At 47.2% G+C, this 22,491-nt stretch overlaps 2 protein-coding genes across 5 annotated transcripts in view; one reads left to right on the top strand and one right to left on the bottom strand.

Annotated features, from left to right (window-relative positions):
- Nucleotides 1-13: 13 nt before the first annotated feature.
- SLC7A6OS (solute carrier family 7 member 6 opposite strand) lies at nt 14-12,837 on the top strand. Its single transcript, XM_010355049.2, has 5 exons — nt 14-239; nt 361-639; nt 6,816-7,022; nt 8,555-8,675; nt 9,615-12,837. Exons 1-5 carry the CDS (start codon nt 48-50, stop codon nt 9,743-9,745), a joined length of 930 nt encoding a protein of 309 aa, XP_010353351.1. The 5' UTR covers nt 14-47; the 3' UTR covers nt 9,746-12,837.
- Nucleotides 9,220-22,491, bottom strand: part of SLC7A6 (solute carrier family 7 member 6) — a 42,462-nt gene continuing 29,190 nt past the window's right edge. For all 4 annotated transcript variants that reach the window (XM_010355047.2, XM_030924666.1, XM_030924665.1 and 1 more), the window contains 8 exons: nt 22,161-22,305; nt 20,731-20,854; nt 20,401-20,504; nt 16,829-16,925; nt 14,797-14,946; nt 14,500-14,683; nt 13,834-14,074; nt 9,220-12,509 (listed from right to left, as the gene is read on the bottom strand). In XM_010355047.2, the coding sequence (XP_010353349.1) occupies nt 13,980-14,074; nt 14,500-14,683; nt 14,797-14,946; nt 16,829-16,925; nt 20,401-20,504; nt 20,731-20,854; nt 22,161-22,305 (899 nt within the window). In that variant the 3' untranslated portion in view covers nt 9,220-12,509; nt 13,834-13,979. The remainder of the gene's footprint in view (nt 12,510-13,833; nt 14,075-14,499; nt 14,684-14,796; nt 14,947-16,828; nt 16,926-20,400; nt 20,505-20,730; nt 20,855-22,160; nt 22,306-22,491) is intronic.

Below are 22,491 nucleotides of genomic sequence, written 5' to 3'. Positions count from 1 at the left end.
ATCCCATCACACCCCGCGCGTTCCCACAGTGCTCAGCGGCAGCCACTATGGAGGCCGGCAGGACAGCTGTGCTCCGGGTGAAGCGGAAGCGCAGTGCGGAGCCGGCCGAGGCTCTTGTGCTTGCTTGTAAACGCCTCCGGAGCGACGAGGTCGAGTCGGCGGCACAGAAGACGTCGGAGGGTTTGGAGAGAGCGGCGGAGAATAATGTCTTCCACTTGGTGGCCACTGTATGCTCCCAGGTATTGGGCGTGGTGCAGCTGGTGTGGAGGGCATCTTAGGGTGCAGCCGGTAGGAAACCCGATCCCTGACCCGCTCGCGAACTCATGCTTACGCTGGCCTCCCTCCCCTGTTGCCCCCTAGGAGGAACCAGTCCAGCCTCTCCTGCGGGCAGTTCTGCGCCCGTCACGGGACAGCCAGCAGCGTGTCCGCTGCAATCTCCGCGCCTCGGCTCGGGAGATCCGGCAGGAGGGCCGTTACCGGGTGGTTTCCAGCCGCCGATCCTTGGGGACCACCTCGAGCGGCCGGGAGTCCGAGTACACGCCGGGAAACCCAGAAGCCGCCGGGGACTCGGGCTTTCAGTTGTTAGACCTTGTCCACGAGGAGGGAGAACCTGAAGCCGCCGCTGCAGGCTCCTGCAAAGTGAGTACGCCTCGGAAGGTGGTCGCTGGGCTTCTCAGGACGGTAATGCCAGAAGACTGGGCCCAGTAGCAGCACAGTTTCATCTTAAGGGGATGCATGATCCATCCGGCGTGACGGCCTCATTTTACAGATTTGGTTATTCATCCAACATGTGTTAACTACGTGCCTACTAAATGCCAGGTTTTTTTTTTAGATTCTGTGGATACAGCAGTGTGGACCTAACGTGCAAGTAAACAGAAACAGTAAACAAGTCAATTCAGTGTCAGATGATGATAAGGGATGTAAGGAGGCGGGGAGACAAAGCAGAAAGAGTTGTGCCACTTCAGTGAGAGTGTCACTGAGAAAATGACATTTGAGCGAAAACTTGCAGAAGGTGAATGGCAGGGCATTCCACATGTGGAGAGGACTTCTAGGCAGAGAACCTGGAAGTAAAGAGTCTCTGAAGCCGAGTTTCCCTGCTCTTTGCAAGGTGCCTGGAGCCCGGTGAGCTAGAGGAGAGTAAGGAATTTGAGGGGAGGAGTGCCTGCTAGACACTCTAGGTACTTGTAAGGAAATGTCTTTACGAGTCTTTTCAGCCTGACTGAGATGGGGTCACTGGAGCAAAGCAGAGAGAGAGCAGGTAGGAAAATTGATCAAAGAGAGGTTAAAGGAATACTTCTGGGTAGCATACCAAATTTGAGGTAGATTTAGGTCTAAGAATGCAAGTCTTCTAACATTTAATCCAGTGCTTTTCTTTATATTACATTTGCTAAATTTATTTGCACTCACTTCCAAAAGAAGTCTATTACATGCAGCAAAACTACAGAAATGGAAAATTTTCCTCGAGGTTGGGCACAGTAGCTGACGCCAGTAGTCCTAGCATATAGGAAGGCCCAGGCGGGAGGATCACCTGAGCCTGGTGAGGTCAAGGCTACAGTGAGCCATGATTGTGTGGCAGTGACATTTCAGCCTAGGTGACAGAGTGAGGCCCTGTCTCAAAAAAAATAAAATAAAATTCTCCTTGTAATCCCAGCACTTCGGGAGGCTGAGGCAGGAGGGTCGCTGGAGACCAGCCTGGGCAATAAAGCAAGACCTTGTCTCTACAAAAAGAAAAAGGAAATTAGCTGGGCATGGTGGCATGCGCTTGTAGTGCTAGCTACTGGGGAGGCTGGGGTAGGAGGATCACTTAAACTCAGGAATTAGAGATTGCAGTGAGCTATGATCAAGTCACTGCCCTCTGGTTTGGGCAACAGAGCAAGATACTGTCTCTAAAAAAAACCAGAAGATTCTCAACATAAGGTGTGCCTCTTTTTTTTTTTTTTTTTTTTTTTGAGTTGGACTCTCACTCTGTGGCCCAGGCTAGAGTGCATTGGCACGATCCCGGCTCACTGCAACCTCCAACTCCCAGGTTCAAGCAATTCTCCTGCCTCAAGCCTCCCAAATAGCTGGGATTACAAGCGTGAGCCACCACACCCGGCTAACTTTTGTATTTTTAGTAGAGACAGGGTTTCACTTTGTTGGCCAGGCTGGTTTCGAACTCCTGGCCTCAAGTGATCCGCCCACCTCAACCTCCCAAAGTGCTGGGATTACAGGCATGAGCCACTGCGCCCAGCCAATGTGCCCTCTCTTGATAAACATTTTTATAGAAACTCAATCATTTTTGAAACTTAAAAAATTATAATTGAAAATGAATCCACAAGCAACAAGCAAATGGTACTAGTGTAATTTTTTATTGTTGTTTTGTTTTGTTTTGTTTTGTTTTGTTTGAGATGGAGTCTCACCCTTGTCGTCCAGGCTGTAGTGCAGTGGCGCGATCTTGGCTCACTGCAGCCTCTGCCTCCTGGGGCTTCAAGTCGTTCTCATGCCTCAGCCTGCTGAGTAGCTGGGATTACAGGCGTGAGCCACCACATCCAGCTAATTTTGTATTTTTAGTAGAGACAGGGTTTCACCATGTTGGCCAGGCTGGTCTTGAACTTCTGACCTCAGGTGATCCACCCACCTCGGCCTCCCAAAATGCTGGGATTACAGGTGTGCGCCATCGTGCCCAGCTGGTGCTAGTGTAACTGGATAGCAATTTGTGTATGATGTCCATAGTGATATCTTTCACCAAAACATTCCAGACTAATGCATGACTTATAAAATGTGTAAAGTAAACTAATGCTCAGTGGAATTGAATCAAGTAAATAGTTCATTAGGCCGGGCACAGTGGCTCACACCTGTAATCCCAGCACTTGGGGAGGCCGAGGCAGGTAGATCACTTGAGGTCAGGAGTTCAAGACCAGCCTGGCCAATATGGCGAAACCCTGTTTCTACTAAAAATACAAAAATTAGCCGGGCGTGGTGGTGGGCGCCTGTAATCCCAAGTACTCGGGAGGCTGAGGCAGGAGAATCACGTGAACGCAGGAGGCGGAGGTTGCAGTAAGCCAAGATTGCACCACTGCATTCCAGCTTGGGCGAGAAGAACAAAACTCCATCTCAAAAAAAAGAGTAAATGGCTAATTTAATTTTAATAAAGAAAACTAGGAGATAAACTGATGATGGATATGAACAGAGATTTTTCCAGTAAAGCAATACTGACTCTAAACATACCAAAAATGTTTGCATAGAGTAATTATAGGGGGGAAAATGAATTTAAGCTTAAAGCATGCTTGAGGTTTTATGCATACTAGACTAGCAGGATAAAAGTAGTTGATAGCACTGCTGGCAAGGCAGTGATTAAAAGTGTATACAATTGTAGGAATAAAATTGATGCAAGCCTTTTGGAAAACAGCATGGCTTTACGGGGGTGGGAGCCATATTTTTACATATGTAAACTTATTATTGTTTGGATCTAAAGTCATGCATAATCTAGGAAAATTTTAAAATTAAAAATTTCTAAGGAAATTTTAAAATGACAGCATTTCTGTTATGTTACAATGAATTTCTCCTTAAATTGACATAATTTACATCTTATGCAAATAAATTCCTATTAGATAAATTTAATAGGAAATTTAAAAATTAAAGGACTTCAGTTCCTTTTAACTAGTAGTCTCACCTCCAAGATTTACCCTAGGGAAATAATTCAGCAGAAGCAAATAGCTAAGCTATGATATTAACCAAAGCTACTGTTGATTGACTAAGTGATTATGTCAAATAGTGTGTTAGGTACTTGTTATATTTTCTTTTAATTAACTCATTTAATCCTCCCAAAACCCTTATGAGTTAGATACTTTCATCTCCATTTTCAAATGCAGGAAATGGCACATTCATTGCAACACTATACATGGAGGTTAAAAATCGTTTCCAAGAGATTGACACATGTAACTGTCTGGACCCTTAGAACTGATAACCGTGAAGACTGGTTGTAGGGGAAAATATATATGTTTAACAGTACAAAAAGCTGTGTGTAGTGTAACTGAAAATATGGGCTGGGCTCAGTGGTTCACACCTGTAGTCCCAATACTTTGGGAGGCCAAGAAAGGAACACTTGAGCCCAGGAATTCAAGGCTGCAGTGAGCCATGATCATACTGCTGCCTTCCAGCCTGGGCGACAGAGCAAGACCCTGATTCTGAGTGAATGAATGAATGAATGAATACACATAGACATAGACTTTAAAATAATTTTTGGCAAGGGCACGGTGGGTTACTTCTGTAATCCTAGCACTTTGGGAGGCTAAGGCAGGAGGATTGCTTGAGGCCTGAAGTTCGAGACCATCCTGAGCAACATAGCAAGACTCCATCTCTGCAGAAATAATAATAATTATTTTTCTTCTAGCTAAGAGCAGTGGTGCACACCTTTAGTCCCAGCTACTCAGGAGGTTGAAACAGAAAGATCACCTAAGGCTCGGAGTTCAAAGCCAGTGTGGGCAACATAGTGAAAACCGTCTCTTTAAGCAATAATAGGCCGGGCACGGTGGCTCATGCCTGTAATACCAACACTTTGGGAGGCCAAGGCGGGCGGATCATGAGGTCAGGAGTTTGAGACCAGCCTGACCAACATGGTGAAACCCCGTCTCTACTAAAAATACAAAAATTGGCCAGGCATGGTGGTGCGCACCTGTAATCCCAGCTACTCAGGAGGCTGAGGCAGGAGAATTGCTTGAACCCGGGAGGCAGAGGTTGCAGTTAGCCGAGATTGCGCCGTTGCACTCAAGACTGGGCGACAAGAATGAAACTCCATCTCAAAAAAGAAAAAGAAAATAATTTATACTCATTATAGGAAATTTGAAAAAATACAGCAAAGGAGGAAAATCTCCCATTTTACTACCAACCCAAAAGTAAGTAGAATAGAACTGGTTTCTTTCCTTGTACAAAATTCTGTATCTGTCATTTTTCTGTATTGCTACTCTTGTACTTTTTTTTGAGACAGCATCTCGCTCTGTTGCCCAGGCTGGAGTGCAGTGGCATGATCACAGCTCGTTGCAGCCTCCACCTCCTGGGCTCATGTGATCCTCCTGCCTCAGCCTCTTGAGTAGCTGGAACCACAGGCCTATGCCACCACACCCAGCTAATTTTTGTATTTTTTGTAGAGACTGGGTTTTGCCATGTTGCCCAGGCTGGTCTCAAACTCCTGGGCTCCAACATTCCTCCCACCTTGGCTTCCCAAAGTGCTGTGATTACAGGCATGAGCCACTGTGCCCAGCAATCTTGTATTTTAATGGCTGCATAATTTGACTGAGTGGAGGGACTTGTGGATTGGAGCCAGAACTTTCGTAATAGGTAGCTTTAAGTTTGCTCAAGAGCCTGCAGAAAAACTGGCATCTCTAGTTTTTGACTTAGGAGCAAGGAAGAATTCCTTAGTCTGTAAATTATAGCATTGGTCTCCCCTTATGTGCCTCGGCTGTGGGATCTTCCCCATTTTCCTGCATGGTGTCTGCTGGGAGCTGTGCAGTGTCTTCTGATGAACCTCTCAAGAGGAGCCATCTGCAGCATGTCCCTGTGGTTAACAAACTGACCCATGCCACCAGGCCCCTGGATAACACAGCCTGTCAGCACTGGAGCACATCTTACCTGGGCCATTTGTGTTCAAGGGCATTGCATTTCAAACTGTTCTTTCCAGTAGAAAGACTATAGGCGAGCCCATTCCCAATTTGTGGTTAAAAGTGGGATGTAAATATATGGCAAGCCAAATGATGGGCAATGGTAGAGGTCACCGGGAAAACACCTGTTGGCTTCTACAGAAGGCCACACAGAGACTCATTTCAGGTTCAGCCATAGGGGTGCTACTATGGGCCTACTGATCCCCAAAGAGAGAACATTGTGTAATACCAAAGGATCTCGGAAGACCTATAGAAGCAGGTCTGACTCAGAGCTTGGGGTCAAAACTGGCCAGGTCTTCTGTCTTTCCCCTCTCCTTAGGCCAGTCTTCCCATATTTTTTTTTCTTTCATTGTTTTGAGACAGGTCTCACTCTGTCACCCAGGATGGAGTACAGTGGCATGATCACAGCTCTCTGCAGCCTCAACCTCCCGAGTACCTGGGGCTACAGGTGCACAACACCACACCCAGCTAATTTTTGTATTTCTTTGTAGAGGCGGGGGTTTTGCCATGTTGCCCAGGCTGTTCTTGAGCTTCTGGCCTCAAGCAATTTGTCCACCTTGGCTTCCTGAAGTGTTGGGATTATAGGTGTGAGAGCCAAGCACAAAAGAGCAGGAGGCTATCTTGTAGGTTTCTATCTTAAAATAAGAACTACACAGTAATTTTACAGAGATTCTTGATTTTTTAATGTAATAACTAGTTAAAAGACTAGGAATTCATGGGGATAAGAATCTTGACCACAACACTATGGAACTGTAGCTGGGCAAGGTGGCTCACGCCTGTAATCCCAGCACTTTGAGAGGCCGGGGTGCACAGATTTTTTGAGGTCAGGAGATCAAAACCATCCTGGCTAATACGGTGAAACCCCATCTCTACTAAAAACACAAAAAATTAGCCGGGTGTGGTGGCACATGCCTGTAGTCCCAGCTACTTGGGAAGCTGAGGCAGGAGAAACACTTGAACCCGGGAGGCAGAGGTTGCAGTGAGCCAAGATCATGCCACTGCACTCCGGCCTGGGCGACAGAGTGAGACTCCGTCTCAAAAACACACACACACACACACACACACACACACACAACTGTAGGGAGTCTTCCTTCACCCAACTCATAGGTTCCTCCTCATGGAACATCATGTTTTGGGTCATGTATGTGTATGTGTGTGTAATCTGTGGTTTCTTTACAGACATCTGACCCAGATGTGATCCTCTGCAATTCTGTAGAGTTGATCCGTGAGCGATTGACTGTGTCTGAGGATGGACCTGGAGTCAGGCACCAGGAAGAACAAAAACACGATGACTATGTGTATGACATTTACTACTTGGAGACGGCCACTCCAGGCTGGATTGAGAACATCCTCTCCGTGCAGCCCTACAGCCAAGAGTGGGAGCTGGTAAGGGGGCCCATGAGGAGAGGGGGCTTGAGGCATCCTAAGCTCTTTCTCTAATCAGAATGCTTTGCTTCCTTGGGCTCCACTCCTGATCAACATTGTCCTTAGTTCTTTTCCTCCTTAAAAAGAAAAATTTATTCTAAGTGCCTTTTAGGAACCTGACTTTATAGTACAGGGAACTTTGGGAAAGATCATCTTAGATTGATAATTTTTACATTAACGAACATTTTAGAAGGTTTGCAACATCATCTTTATTGTTTATAGCTATCCATTCTTGGGGGGAAATATGTATATGGGACTTATGATAAGATAAAGACAAGATAAAACCAGAAATTCTTAATGTGAATGACAACAAAACCTATTTTTTAATTCGTACCTTAGAAGTAGAGAAAACCTTGCATGAAGGAAGCTAACAACCTGACATTTTTTTTTTTTTTTTTTTTGAGACAAGGTCTCACACTGTCACCCAAGCTGGAGTGTAGTGATGCTATCTGAGCTCACTGCAGCCTCTGTCTCCCAGGCTCAAGCCATCCTCCCATCTCAGCCTCCCAAGCAGCCAGCCAGGAGTGCAGGCATGCACCGTGATGCCCAATTTTTGTTGATTTTTTTGTAGAGGCAGGGTCTCACTATGTTGTCCAGACTGGTCTTGTGGTCTTGAACTCCTGGGCTCAAGTGATCCTCCCACCTTGGCCTCCCAAAGTGCTGGGATTACAGCTGTGAGCCACCACACCTAGCTGATACCATTATCTTTTTTTTTTTTTTTTTTTTTGAGATGGAGTCTTGTTCTGTCACCCAGGCCGGAGTGCAGTGGCACCATCTTGGCTCATTGCAACCTCCCCTTCCTGGGTTCAAGCGATTCTCCTGCTTCAGCCTCCCGAGTAGCTGGGATTACAGGTGCATGCCACCACACCCAGCTAATTCTTGTATTTTTAGTAGAGACAGAGTTTTACCACGTTGCTTAGGCTGGTCTCAAACTTCTGACCTCAAGTGACCCGCCCACCTCAGTCTCCCAAAGTCCTGGGATTACAGGCATGAGCCACTGCGCCTGGCCTATTCTTAAATTCTAAAATGATTAACAAGAAAACTTAAGGTGGCACCTAACTGTCATGCTTAGACTGTAATCGAGAAGCACTGTATCCTGCACCTGCATTAGGACACAGAGTTGCAGTCAGGTACTCACCTTGGACCACTGCATGGCCCTTCCTCCTGCCTTTCTGCACTTCTTATGCTTGAGTTTTGGTTTTGACCTTTGGAATTTGAAGGAATCGCTCAGAGCCATCACTTCTCTTTTCCTTGTGTTCCTTCTCATGGAGTTCAGCATGTCCTATCATTCTGGAGCTGGACTCTGGGTGGAAGAAGGCTATTATCTCCCTCTCATAGCCTTTTGTGCAACGAAGTCAAACTAACTCCTAGTCTGCAGTTTTTTCACATGGCACTTTTACATGACATCCCTCCAACTGGTATGCTAACAACTTCCCCCATAGCATAACCTTAGAGGTTTTGATTTGGACTCATGTTTGTGTTGAGATGTGTAGGTGAATGATGATCAAGAACCAGAGGACATTTACGACGATGAAGATGATGAGAACAGTGAGAATAACTGGCGCAATGAGTACCCAGAGGAGGAGAGCAGTGATGGAGATGAGGATTCCAGAGGTGGGTGGCAGCCCTAGACGGGGAGGGACTGGTAGGATCTGAGACTGAGGTGCAGGCATAGTTGACAGGTGCATCTTAACTGCCTTTCCTTCTCTGCCATTGAGCAGTTCGTGCTGTAGGAGACCCGAAGACCAGTGTTTCCCACGGGCCTCCTGGGGGTGTAATAATCCATCAGGCCTGGGTTCAAATCTGTAGTTGTCATTACTTTGCTGTGGCTCTTGGGCAGTTACTTCACCTCACTGAGCCCCATTTTCTCTGCAGATGAGATGGTTCTATATGAATTTTGGTGGTTGAGATGGTGTAAAATATGTAGCTCATTGTCTCTTTCCCTGCCCCAGTCAAGAAACCAAGGAAGAGAGAGGTTTGCCAATAGGAATAAGCCCAGAGTTTTCACAAATCAGTTATCTAACTTCTCAAAAAACTGCTGCATGTACAACTGTTTTGAGAAAGATGCAACACAGACATAATACCTGGGGGAAGAAGAAAGAAAGATGACCTAACAACATAATTCCTGTGGTAACTATGTTAAAGAAGGTAGAAGAAGGCCCCAAAAAAAGAATTTATTGGTGTCTGACAACAGAGAAATGAAACAAACAATTGAATATTCTATTGGGGAGGTTTGTCAATAACACGTTAAAAGGAGAAAGGTACAAAAATATTTACGATATGACTACAACTGTTACAACAACAAAAAAATACTATACGGAGGGGAGAAGTGACAAAATACTCCAGTGTGAAGGAACTTGTTTTAGATGATAGGAAAGTGATTGTTTCTTTAAAAAAAAAAAAAAAAAAATTCTATATGCCTTATTTTCTTTATTGAGCCAGCATTTTGCATTACAATCGGGAACAAAAACAGACCTTTCTGAGAAGAGAAGGGGTTCCTGCAGTAGCCTAGGAAAATCACATTTAGAATCCATTCCCGGGATCTCATTCTAGGCTCTGCTGACTACAACAGCCTGAGTGAGGAGGAAAGAGGCAGCAGCAGACAACGGATGTGGAGCAAGTACCCTCTGGATGTGCAGAAGGAGTTTGGCTATGACAGCCCCCACGACCTGGATTCAGACTGATCGTCTTGTGATGTCCAGCCATGAGGTTCTGCCACAAGCCCTTGAGGGCTCTGAGTCCAGGGTTAACGGCCCTGCTGACATCCTCTTAGGTTTCCTAGCTTAACACGTGGAAGGAAAAGCATATCAAGCATGTCAGGCAGCACCATCCCACCACAGTGAAAACTTATGTTGAAGGAGTGAGTCTTTTCCACTTACAGTAGGGCCTCTTTGCCTCAATCAAAAGTGACCCTACAGTTTGAAAGAAAAAAAAATGTGTAAAAAGGAAAGCTTCTTTAGCTTTAGCTTCTTGGCCCAGGAATTTTTCCTGGCATTCAGGTGCTGTGCTGAAACCACAAGGGAAGAAGAGGTTCGCGTTTCATTAGCAGTAATTTTCTGCTCTGCCATACCACCAGGCTTCCTGCCTCTGGGAAACCCTGTTCCTTTTGATAGAATCTAAAAGGGGGACCAGTGGGTCCCTTGTAGCAACACAGACTGGATAATAGTGGCCATTAGGGCAGAAAGCAGTCTGTGAGCTGTGGGAGATTTTAGTTAACAGCTATTTCGGCTTCCAAACTCTCCTAATAGTTGTGAAATGACTGACTGACTTCCTTTGGCAGTGGGGCCAAGAAACAATGTATATGAATGTGATACATGTGTTTAGTAAAGTCTAGCTTTGAACATGGAAGAAAGGAATTCTTTTAAAGCCTTTTAAATCTGAATATCTAAAACGGAGTGGTAGTGAGACCAAAGTTTCAGCATTGATTATAAATACCAAGGACTTAAAGCAAGGGAGGAAAAACAAAGCACATTCTGAACTTAGCTTTCCACTGTGTAACGTTTACTCTTCACAGCACTCACCACAAAAAAAACTACTATCAGCAGGATCAGTTTTATTACCACAGCTTGTATCTCTTGTAAGCACACTCTGTCCCTATGCCTTTCCAACCATAGCTGCCTTAACTCACTGCCTTGGTGTTTATTCTAGTGTAACATTGTCCAGTAGAACTATCTGCAGTGACGCTGTGTTCTGTGTCTGCGCTGTGTAGTAGTGCTGAGCACTTGAAATGTGATTAGCGCAACTGAAGGGAAACTGAGCTTTAGTTTTATTTCATTTTAATATAATTAGCTACGTATGGCTAGTAGCTATTACGGACAACGCAGAACATTCAGCTAGGGCTGTGCCCTAATAGCCTGTGAGTGTCTCTGACTCACTGTCATGGGGGAAGGGGATTTACACAGGGAGATGCCTTCTTGCCGCCTCTTTTAGGATTTCCTAAGTATCTCTCCTTCATCCTACCTGCCATCACTTTGACTTTATGTCCATTTTCTAAACGTTTACCTACACTAGCTCTTATCTACATGGAGTTATTCAACCTGACAAAGTGATTAAATTCTGTGTACATAGGCCCTATGTATTGCAGCTAATTAAAACAACAAACATCCTAGGTACGCACAAAGGTATAATTCAACGTTATAACAGGCAGCAACTGGTATGTCTAATATTAGACATCTCGCTTTCTGTCTGTAGACATAGAAACAAAGGATTGAAAGCTATTCTTGCACTCACAGCAACCAGGTGAAAAAACAAAACACTGTGCTGTTACTAGTGTGCTCCCTGCCATTTATACTCATTAAGTTTCCCCAATATTAAAGGGCTGATAACTTAATAAACTGTACTCACTGCAAAAGGGATAAGCACACCAAGAGAAGGATTTAAGGAGACAGACAACAAAGAGCTGGCAGAAATTAATTCCACCCTGAAGCTTGAGTGCTGAAGGGATTGTCTGGCTTTGCTCCCAAAAAGGGGATCCTGGGAGAAGTCTGTATCCAGCACAAAGGGGAAGAATGCTGTCACCATCCAAAAATGAAAGGAGGATGACACGGCTCACTGAGCAAGTACTAGGGCACCTGGCATGTGAGGTCCTTGCTTTCCCTAGACGCCACTGGGGGTGGGGGCGGGGGGCAGTAAATTCCTGAGATTAGCTGGTTATCTGTTGGAGAAAGCTAAAGCTGGGGTCAGGGATCTTTCAAAGGTCTTTAAAGGCAAGCACATTTTGCTTAAAGGATTAGCTCCAGAGGAGCCCTGGGATGGGTGCCAGCTTGGCTCAGACAAAAGTCATGTTCTTAGAGTTCAGGCAAGTCAGCCTTTGCACAAGACACCCTGTCTTTGGGCAGGAATTTGCCGTACAAATCCCAAACCCATGACAGTAAGAATGTCACCCCATGCTTCACATATGCATTATGCCCTGAACCCAAGGCAACTGTGACCATGCTTTCTTCAATCTTTATTGAGCAAATATATGGCCAAGGTTATTCCTTTGTGAGTGGGTGAAGAATGGTCAGAAAGGGAGACTGCCTCACTGTTTACCAATTCCAAAACCCAAGAATAAGAAGCCCGTGGGGTATGTCAAGCTAGCATGTTTTTCTGGGCCCAGGATGACAGTGTCCGGGGGCATCACAAAACAGTTGTACAATCCAGTGCAGCCGTGCTGCTCATACAGTAAGATCCATTAGGCCAGAGCAGGCCTAACTTGGGTGAGAACCCAGCCTGAGCACCAGAATTAGTTGCTTCCACTTGTGCAGCCTGCTGAAGAGCCCAACTCAGGTTGAAGCAGCTTTCCTCCCAGTCTTCACTGATCTCCACAGGGAGAAAACAGAAGTCCCCACAAGTACCAAGCTCTTCCTGAGACTGCAGCCACCACACCTCGGGGAAGGGGAGGCTGGCAGGAGAGGAGTACACTGTCCTGGTGACCTACACCAAGGCGGCTCCAAGTGTAAACAAAGCCTGGTGCCAGGGACAGAAGGGGATGCAGTCTGATGTGAGGTTTTCAGAAAAAGTGAAATGACCTCTTCTAGCACCAGGGTGGGTTTGCTTGGGTCTGCGCAGCAGTCCCTCACACTGCCCTTACAGGGAGGTTATTTGATGACTTGGGCCCTTGAGATGTTCTCCAAGCCACTGATAGCTGAGAGAATTCAGGTGATCCACCTGAATTTCAGAAGTTTCAGCCCTCTTAAGAGTTCACAACAGAAACCCAGAGATTTACTGTCAGCTAGAACAAAGATGCAAGGTCTCAAGTAAAATAAAGGATTATCCTTCAAAACAGCCGTATTAACAGACTTCTGACTTATGAATTTGTTCATCTGTTCTTGCTGGATCTGAGCCAAGTGCTTGTAACATGATCTATCTATATGCTAAAGTGTAACAGGTACGTGAGTAAAAAAATCTGGGCCGGGCGCGGTGGCTCAAGCCTGTAATCCCAGCACTTTGGGAGGCCGAGACGGGCGGATCACGAGGTCAGGAGTTTGAGACCATCCTGGTTAACACGGTGAAACTCCGTCTCTACTAAAAAATACAAAAAGCTAGCCGGGCGAGGTGGCGGGCGCCTGTAGTCCCAGCTACTTGGGAGGCTGAGGCAGGAGAATGGCATAAACCCGGGAGGCAGAGCTTGCAGTGAGCTGAGATCCGGCCACTGCACTCCAGCCTGGGCAACAGAGCCAGACTCCCTCTCAAAAAAAAAAAAAAAAAAAAAAAAATCTGTCAGGTTCATTGTTGCAGGTAAGACTCAATAGAAGATTGTGCTAAACAGCATAAAATCTGTGGTCAGAGTCTGACCCAATACCACAGACATTTCTGAGCCCAGAGGGACTCAGTTTTGGGTACTTTGAATTTTAAATACAATCAGCCTATTGCATCCTGTAGATGAAGAGACACTCATGCTTCATTAGAACTGGTGTTCTGGACTAAATATCAATAAATAAGGAACTATAACTCTCCCCAGGGAAGAATTTTGAGCCAGAGGAAGAAACGGTAGCATTTCAGGCCTTTAAAGTCAGGTGTTGGACCTGGTCAGAGGAAAACTTCCCATAGAGCAGCCCCTCTATAGGGACTCCTAGTTCAAATCTCAGATACCAAATTCAGAAGCCACCAGCCCTATCAACCTAGCATTCTCTCTTCCCCACTGCACCTTACCAAGTAAATATCTGTAAGAGCTGCCTCTACCTATCAGGAGTAAAACTAAATGACCATTCCCCTGTTCTCCAATCTTCCCCCCACCCTCTGAAGCCCCCACCTTGAGGTTGGCCCAGATCCTGAGTCTCCTATAGCTTACCAAGAAGAGTGAGCACTGGCCCTGAGCCCCGTTATATGATGTGGGTCAAAAGGCTCCTTTAATTCAGGAGAGTTGGGCCCACAGAGTCTTATCAGGATTTCGCTCTGTGGCCAGCCTTCCAGGCCTAGGAAAGCCACCTCTGACCTCTAGTCAGTTTTCATCTCATCCTTTTTCTCTTCGGTTACATCAAGCTCAGTCAGGACACAAAAGCAAAGGTGCTGGATGCCTCTGGTGATAGCAGCTGAATGAAAATACAGCAAGCACAGGATTTAGTAAACATCTAGCTACAGCCCTAACCTGAACACAAGGCTGACTAGTAACATCTATGGCTCCCTCCCCACCTGCCCCTTGAGTACTCTATATCAGGCTTTGCCCCTGTCTCCCAACAAGCCTCATCATCCTCTGCCCCATGCCCAGCCAGAGTCTGATGCATGACTCTTCTTCCCAGGTGATTTGTGTTGTCAGAAGGTAATGTTTTAGCCCCAAAATAGGACACGAAAATTATAACTGAAGTGATCATGTCAAAATCAAAAGGGAAGTCGTGGACAGCTGGGTCTCATGGCCTCCAGCAAATTCTGAGTATGGGGAAGCTATTGGCCACCCCCGACCTCTGCATGCACATGCACACACAGCCACCAGTGAGTAATGGGGCGCAGAGAAGCTCACCCAGGACATTCCGAATAAACAGTGGCCTCTGCGACTCCGGCAGGTAAACACCCATGAAGTAGAAAGGAACTCCAGAAAGGGCAATCGCGATGCCGATGAGGGAATTAATGGTGTCAGTGAAGAGGGGCACTATCACCAGAAACACGGAGCATACGCAGAACACGATGGGGAAAAACACGCTCAGCTGAAATAGAGGGGGTGAGATACTAAGTAATGTGGGAAGAGGAAAAAGCTCATGGGCAAAAAGTCACCTTAGGGAGATGGCCCACCCCTCCTAGTCTGCCCAGAGCTGCTGACCTTGAGAGGCCGGGGCCTTTCGGGCTCCTTCCAGCGGAGGTAGAGCTGTCCAACAACAGACAGGCCCACGAAGAACCAGTAGCTGAAGCTGAAGTAGTTGATGAGCTGGAAAACATCCTCCACGATGAGGTATATGAGTGTCATGGTGCACTGTGGGAAAGGGGTACGGAGACAGGTGAGCATCGTCACCACCTGCACCCCCAGGAGACTCCCCCACCCAGCAGTCAGTACTAGATCTGATGCCACTTCACCAGATTACCTCCGGCTCTTTTCATTGACCCCTTGGCATCAGATCAGTCCATTCCTTGATGTACCCTGAGGTACATTAACCCTCAGGGTAGCAGCTTTCCCTCTTTGGTTGCAGCCATTCCTCCACGCAGTCCCTCCCCCTTGTTGCAAGCACTTTAGAAAAAGACGCTGAGGCCCTCCTCACTTCAGTGCACCAACCTTAACATGGATTACATGGTGTCCTAGAGAGGGCTTAGACCTGGGTCCCAACTACCTGGCATACGAATGGGGGAAACGCCTTCAGAACCATCTCACTGTCCTGGGGCCTGAGAAATGCTAACTAGCAAAAGGGATCCCTACCTATCTGGACTAAATAATGTCAATAAATAATGGAATATAACTCTCTCCCCATGGAAGAATTTTGAGCCACAGGAAGAAATGGTAGCATTTCAGGCCTCTGAAGTCAGGTGTTGGACCTGGAAACTAGCAAAATGGATCCATCCAGATATATAACAGCATTAGCATCTGGAACAAAAGAATCCTAGAAGACAAAGATCAGGGCCTAGAGTCCTGGGACAAGGTCAAATGTGTTTAAATTTCAATAATCTTTTCATTAAAAATTATCAACAAAGGGTTTAAAACAAAATAGCTCATTCTATGGAGATAAGGGAGAACCCTGTATTAAGAAGAGAAGGCTGAGCATGGTGGCTTGTGCCTATAATCCCAGCACTTTGGGAGACCGAAGTGGCAGCTCACTGGAGCCCAGGAGCTCAAGACCAGCCTGGGCAACATAGTGAGACCTCATCTCTACAAAAAATAAATTAGCCAGGCTTAGTGGTATGTGCCTGTAGTCAGATAACCTCCTAAATTTATAAATTCAATGCTGACCCTGTCAAAATATCAAGAGGATTTTTCTATTATTTTGATGAAATGATACAAAAGTTCATCAAGACAAATAAACGAATGTGAGAATTGCTAGGAAAATTTCAAGGGCGGGGGACTAAAGAAGTACACTTGGGGCCGGGCGCGGTGGCTCAAGCCTATAATCCCAGCACTTTGGGAGGCCGAGACGGGCGGATCACGAGGTCAGGAGATCAAGACCATCCTGGCTAACATGGTGAAACCCCGTCTCTACTAAAAATACAAAAAAAAAACTAGCCGGGCGACCTGGCGGGCGCCTGTAGTCCCAGCTACTCGGGAGGCTGAGGCAGGAGAATGGCGTGAACCCGGGAGGCGGAGCTTGCAGTGAGCTGAGATCCGGCTACTGCACTCCAGCCTGGGCGACAGAGCGAGACTCCGTCTCAAAAAAAAAAAAAAAAAAAAAAAAAAAAAGAAGTACACTTGGTCCCTCTTTAGTTTTCAGATAGTCAGTATGAAGCTAAACTAAGGAGGCTTGGCACTGATGGGGAGGATTAGTTGAGATGGCACATTTAAGGGGCACACAGTAATAACTGGCACATATTAAGGAGCCTAAAAAATTAGCTATTATTCTCTGTGATAAAAGTTTGAAAACTGTGGAAAAATGGATTGTTCAGTAAACAATATTGGTGTAGCTGGCTGCCATTTGAGAAAAAATTAAGTGCATCCCCACCTTTCTCAACACTGCTATAATATAAATTCCAGATTAATCCAAAATTTAAACTTAATAAAACTATAAAAGAACTAAATGACAACAAAAAATGACCTGTTTTTCAAATCTTAGAGCAAGGCCTTTCTCAGGTCCCCTCTTATGTAACAACTTAGCACAAATCAGAAGGAGCAATGCACAGATCCGCCCGAGCCCCGTGGTCCCGGCAAAGCTTACATTGAACAGTAAAGCAGGGATAGGTGTAAAACGCTCAATGTGGATCATGGACAGAAGGTCCGGGAGATGGCCCTCCCGGGAGCCCACGAAGAACAACCTAGAAGGATGAGAAATGTGTCAGCGGGATCCTTTTACTCCTTTTACTCAGCCATACGACCACACTCCTCACTCGGACAAACTCGGCTCAGAGCCCCCCAGGAAAGCAGGATGCAGCCTCCCAGGAGCATCCCAGGTCCTTGGTACATCACCAGTCCAACCTCCCCGCTCCCCGCTTCCTTACAGACTTTGCCTCCCTCTTCATCCCCGGGCACCTCACCACTACCCAGATGCCCCATCCACCATTATCCACTGACCAACCACCCAAGGCCCTCAGCTATGAAACCCACCATCACCCAGACACCCCCTCTTCTCTCAGCCACAGATACCTCAGCAACATCCAATAGATGCCTCACCCTGCTGTCACCCACTAACAGACTCACCTAATCCATGCCACAGATTCATAGCTAACATAATGGCTTTTGAAGGGCAGCCAGATTTCTGTTCATGTCTTCCATATATTTTCCCTGAGCTGATGTATGATATGCCAAGGCAAGACTGAGGGTCAAAGAGAAAACCCAGGCTTCCTTTCTACACCTAAAGAGCTCCACCAACTGGGAAAAAGACTGGCACAGTGGCCGGGCGCGGGGGCTTACGCCTGTAATCCCAGCACTCTGAGAGGCTGAGGCAGGCAGATCACCTGAGGTCAGGAGTTTGAGACCAGCCTAACCAACATGGAGAAACCCCATCTCTACTAAAAATACAAAATTAGCCAGGCGAGGCCAGGCGCGGTGGCTCATGCCTGTAATCCCAGCACTCTGAGAAGCCGAGGTGGGCAGATCACCTGAGGTCAGAAGTTCAAGACCAGTCTGGCCATGGTGAAACCCCGTCTCTACTAAAAATACAAAAAATTAGCCGGGCGTGGTAGTACACGCCTGTAATCCCAGCTACTCAGGAGGCTGAGGCAGGAGAATTGCTTGAACTTAGGAGGCGGAGGTTGCAGTCGGCCGAGATTGCACCATTGTGCTCCAGCCTGGGCAACAAGAGCGAAACTCTGTCTCAAAAAAAAAAAAAAAAAAATTAGCCAGGTATGGTAGCACCTGCCTGTAACCCCAGCTACTCAGGAGGCTGAGGCAGGAAAATCACTTTAATCCGGGAGGCGGAGGTTGCGGTGAGCCGAGATTGCACCACTGGACTCCAGCCTGGGCAACAAGAGCTAAACTCTGTCTCAAAAACAAACAAAAAAAGACTGGCGCAGAAATGAACTGCCCCTCAGCATGGTCAGCATCACCTTGGAGTACACGACACTCGCTAGGCTTGAGGCTTGTGCCAAAACGCTTTGCAAGAGAAGAGATGCAAAGAAGAGTTTCCAGAAGCAAGTCGGTAGGTGGAGAAAACAAGCATGTGCAAAGGCAAAATGTGTGGAGGCATGAAAGAGCGTGGCCTCTTTGGAGGTTGATGTAGAATGCCAAGAGCCCCAGGACAAGCTGCGTGAGAAGAGGGTGCTAGGAAGAACCTGCATGTAAGGCCACACTGTGGAGTCTGAACAAACACAGAGTCACCTGTGGCTTTGAGGTAAGGGCCTGACAGGATTTGACACCAGTCTGGAGGGCAAACTAGAGGAGGGGAGGCTAGGGTGTCAGGGAAAGGCTAGACAAGAAGTCCATCTATCAAAACGAGGCTGAGCAAAGGGAAGATGACACTACTTTTTTTTTTTTTTTGAGTTGGAGTCTCGCTCTGTCGCCCAGGCTGGAGTGCAATGGCACAATCTCAGCTCACTGCAACCTCCGCCTCCTGGGTTCAAGCAATTCTCCTGCCTCAGCCTCCTGAGTGGCTGGGACTACAAGCACATGCCACCATGCCCAGCTAATTTTTTTTTGTATTTTTAGTAGAGACAGGGTTTCACCATATTGGTCAGGCTGGTCTCGAACTCCTGACCTCAGGTGATCTTCCCGCCTCATCCTCCCAAAGTGCTGGGATTACAGGCGTGAGCCCTGCGCCCGCTGGACACTATGTTCTTTTACAAGGCCTTGACTTCTCTAATTCTTCGGTTGCCCCAGGGAGGCACAATACATGGACTGGTGTGTGAAAACCAGTAAAAAGAATGAACAGGACAAAACTCTTATTTTTCATCCTTCTGTGTGTTTATGTGGCAAATATTTATTGGATGACTATTATACCCCCGGCCCTGGGGACACCACCAGTTATAGGGTGAGTGGAAGAGAAATCAGGATACTTTCTTCTCAGGTATCTTATGTCATAGAAGCCATGGAGATCGTTTCAAAATTGGCAAGTGGTCAGGATCACTTGCTTCAGAGGTCCAATAGGATGAGGACTAAAGACAGGCTAAGAAAGAGATAGCCTTAATAAGAATATTTTTCAGGTAGTAGAAGCCAAACTGTAACAGATAGGAAAATGAATGAAAGCTGACACACAGACTGCTGTCTCACAAGTGCATCCAGGGCCAGGCATGGTGGCGCATGCCTTTAATCCCAGCTACTCGGGAGGCTAAGGTGGGAGGATCACTTGAGACCAGGAGTTTGAGACCAGCCTGGGCAACATAGTGAGACCCCAATCTCTAAAAAAGAAATTAATTTAAAAATAGAAAGAAGTACATCCAGTAAGTGGGAAGAGGGGAGATGTGAAATGCTATTTTGTGACTCACCTAAGTGGAGAGGAGAGAAGCTCATGGAGAGCTGGTCTCCAAGTGAGCACCCACCAAAGAGAAGTGCCAACTGATGGAGCAAACTGCTGAAGAGGGGAAGTGCTGGAACCCTGAGCCCAGGTAGCAGGGTCTGCCAGGAAAGGCACACCTGCTCCTTCCTCTGCAACAACAGGAAGGACCAGTGCGCTTATTGATGTCTGCACAGAGAGGAGATCAGGAGACCTGATGGCCTCAGCATTTTCTGGGAAGTGAGGGGAAAAGTCTTCCTGTACACAGCACTAATACCTGGTATACAGCAAGTGGTATTATGATTTACTGAAGAAATGAATCCTGGGGCTACAGCATAACCCACAAGGAGCCTAGAATCTGGTCCCTGCCCAAGTCACCACTCCAAGCTGTTGCCTTTCTCCCCTATACCTTTCATCAATCTGTCCTCATCTCAGATGGAAACATGAGCTACCAGCACATAAACATGAGCTATCAGCACACAAAATATGAGCTACCAGCACATAAACATGAGCTATCAGCACACAAAATATGAGCTACAAGCACATAAACACGAGCTATCAACACATAACATGAGCTATCAGCACATAAATACGAGCTATCAACACAACATGAGCTATCAGCACACAATCTGTCCTCATCTCAGATGGAAACATGAGCTACCAGCACACAGATGTGCTACTTGCACAAAGGCAAGTACATGCCCACATACCAAACACACACACACATACACACACACACACACACACACACATACACACACACCCCGTATGCCCATGAGAAGAAGGGAAAAAAGAACTCTTACCCCGAAGCCCCAGAGAGTGAAATATTGTGGTCTACTATCAGTGACACAGAGACACAGTACCTTGATGAAGCAAAGATGGATGCATTGAGGCCCCCAAAGCAGGACAGGGCAACAGCAATGGGGATGGTCCAGCTGAACATGCCAAACGTCTGGTCAGCAAATGTCTGGAGGCAGGGCACAGAAGAGGCACTTAAACAGGACAGGGTTTCATAATCCTCCTGCATCTATGATCTCGGAACAAATGCAATCACTGCTAAGCAGCCCACCCTCTGGCCTAGACTCATGACCTCATCCTGCAGAGCTGAGGAGAGTGCAGTAAGAGAGACTGAGCTGTGCAGGGTGGCTCAGCATCATGAGATGATGAACAAATGGGGATCCCAAGAGACTCACCACAGCCACGGCATCACTGCTAAGGACATCTGAAATGTTCAGCACTGTGTAATAGGCCACATTTGTCAGGATGTAGATGAGCGTCACAATTGGCATAGAAATCCCAATGGCCAAGGGCAAATTTCTGTCAGGACAAGTGAGAAAGGACTACCTAGAACCAACCTCTCCTTGGGAACAAAGTTTATCAAGTCTCCACTAGGATTTTCCTAACATTTAACAGTTCCCTGGCCTCTGAGTCTTTGAGGCAGGCTCACCTTCCCCTTGACCCTGGGCTCTTTCTACTGAAAAAGAGAACTTTCTCTGTGAAGATAGCTCATGATCAATATTTGATCTTTGCCACAGTAGGGCCAGTGGGTCCCATTGGGTTTCATAATCCTCCTGCATCTATGATCTCAGAGGAACAGTGCCAGGAACAGTGTCCTGGGGACTAGATGCCAGGCTGGGGACCCAGCTGGCCAGAATAAGTTTTGGTTCTGTGGGCTGTAGTGTCAGCACCACAGTGCAAGGTCTAATTCCTTAGCCCCAGCTGGGCCTGCTGCTCCCCACTGAAGGTGCAGGGTCCTAATTCCTTAGCCCCAGCTGGGCCTGCTGCTCCCCACTGAAGGTGCAGGGTCCTAATTCCTTAGCCCCAGCTGGGCCTGCTGCTCCCCACTGAAGGTGCAGGGTCCTAATTCCTTAGCCCCAGCTGGGCCTGCTGCTCCTCACTGAAGGTGCAGGGTCCTAATTCCTTAGCCCCAGCTGGGCCTGCTGCTCCCCACTGAAGGTGCAGGGTCCTAATTCCTTAGCCCCAGCTGGGCCTGCTGCTCCCCACTGAAGGTGCAGGGTCCTAATTCCTTAGCCCCAGCTGGGCCTGCTGCTCCCCACTGAAGGTGCAGGGTCCTAATTCCTTAGCCCCAGCTGGGCCTGCTGCTCCCCACTGAAGGTGCAGGGTCCTAATTCCTTAGCCCCAGCTGGGCCTGCTGCTCCCCACTGAAGGTGCAGGGTCCTAATTCCTTAGCCCCAGCTGGGCCTGCTGCTCCCCACTGAAGGTGCAGGGTCCTAATTCCTTAGCCCCAGCTGGGCCTGCTGCTCCTCACTGAAGGTGCAGGGTCCTAATTCCTTAGCCCCAGCTGGGCCTGCTGCTCCCCACTGAAGGTGCAGGGTCCTAATTCCTTAGCCCCAGCTGGGCCTGCTGCTCCCCACTGAAGGGCCTCTCCTCTAGGAAGGACCCTATGTATCCTCCAGTGTAAACATAAGGACAGGGAGCCGAAGGCTTTCCCACCTTCACTCACTCCCATTCTAGCCCTCAGCCCCTCCTAGCTGGAGAAGGGGGAGTAGGGACAAGAGGGGAGGAGAGTCGGAGGGAGGAGGAGAAGGATGAGGGCAGCCACGCCCACTATCAGCAGGAGTTCCAGCCAAGCTGGGGAGTGAGAGTGTGATCCCGCCTTTACCTTTCTGGGTTTTTGATTTCTTCTGTTACAAAATTAAGGGTGTCCCAACCTGAGTAAGAGAAGAGGGCAGAGTAGAGGGCAAGAGAAAGGTTTCCCATGTCCCAGGAGGAACCCTCAAAGGCGTCCTGAAAGTGCTCAGAGTGTCCTGTGGGGGCAAAGGCAGGTGAGGGGTTCAGAGAGAAGGAACAGGCCAAAGAAGAAAGGAGGAAGAGATGGGAGGTATAAGAGAAAGATACGAAAGGAGAATAGGGAAGAGGAAGGGAAGATGAAAAAAAGGAGGAATGGGGAGGAACAAGAAAGAAAAAACAAGAAGGTAGGGGAAAGAAAAAAA

The sequence above is a fragment of the Rhinopithecus roxellana genome, chromosome 20, assembly GCF_007565055.1.
Source record: "Rhinopithecus roxellana isolate Shanxi Qingling chromosome 20, ASM756505v1, whole genome shotgun sequence".
Classification (NCBI taxonomy): Eukaryota; Metazoa; Chordata; class Mammalia; order Primates; family Cercopithecidae; genus Rhinopithecus; species Rhinopithecus roxellana.
The sequence above is the reverse complement of the archived record's forward strand: the minus strand, read 5'-3'. Positions and strand labels throughout refer to the sequence as shown.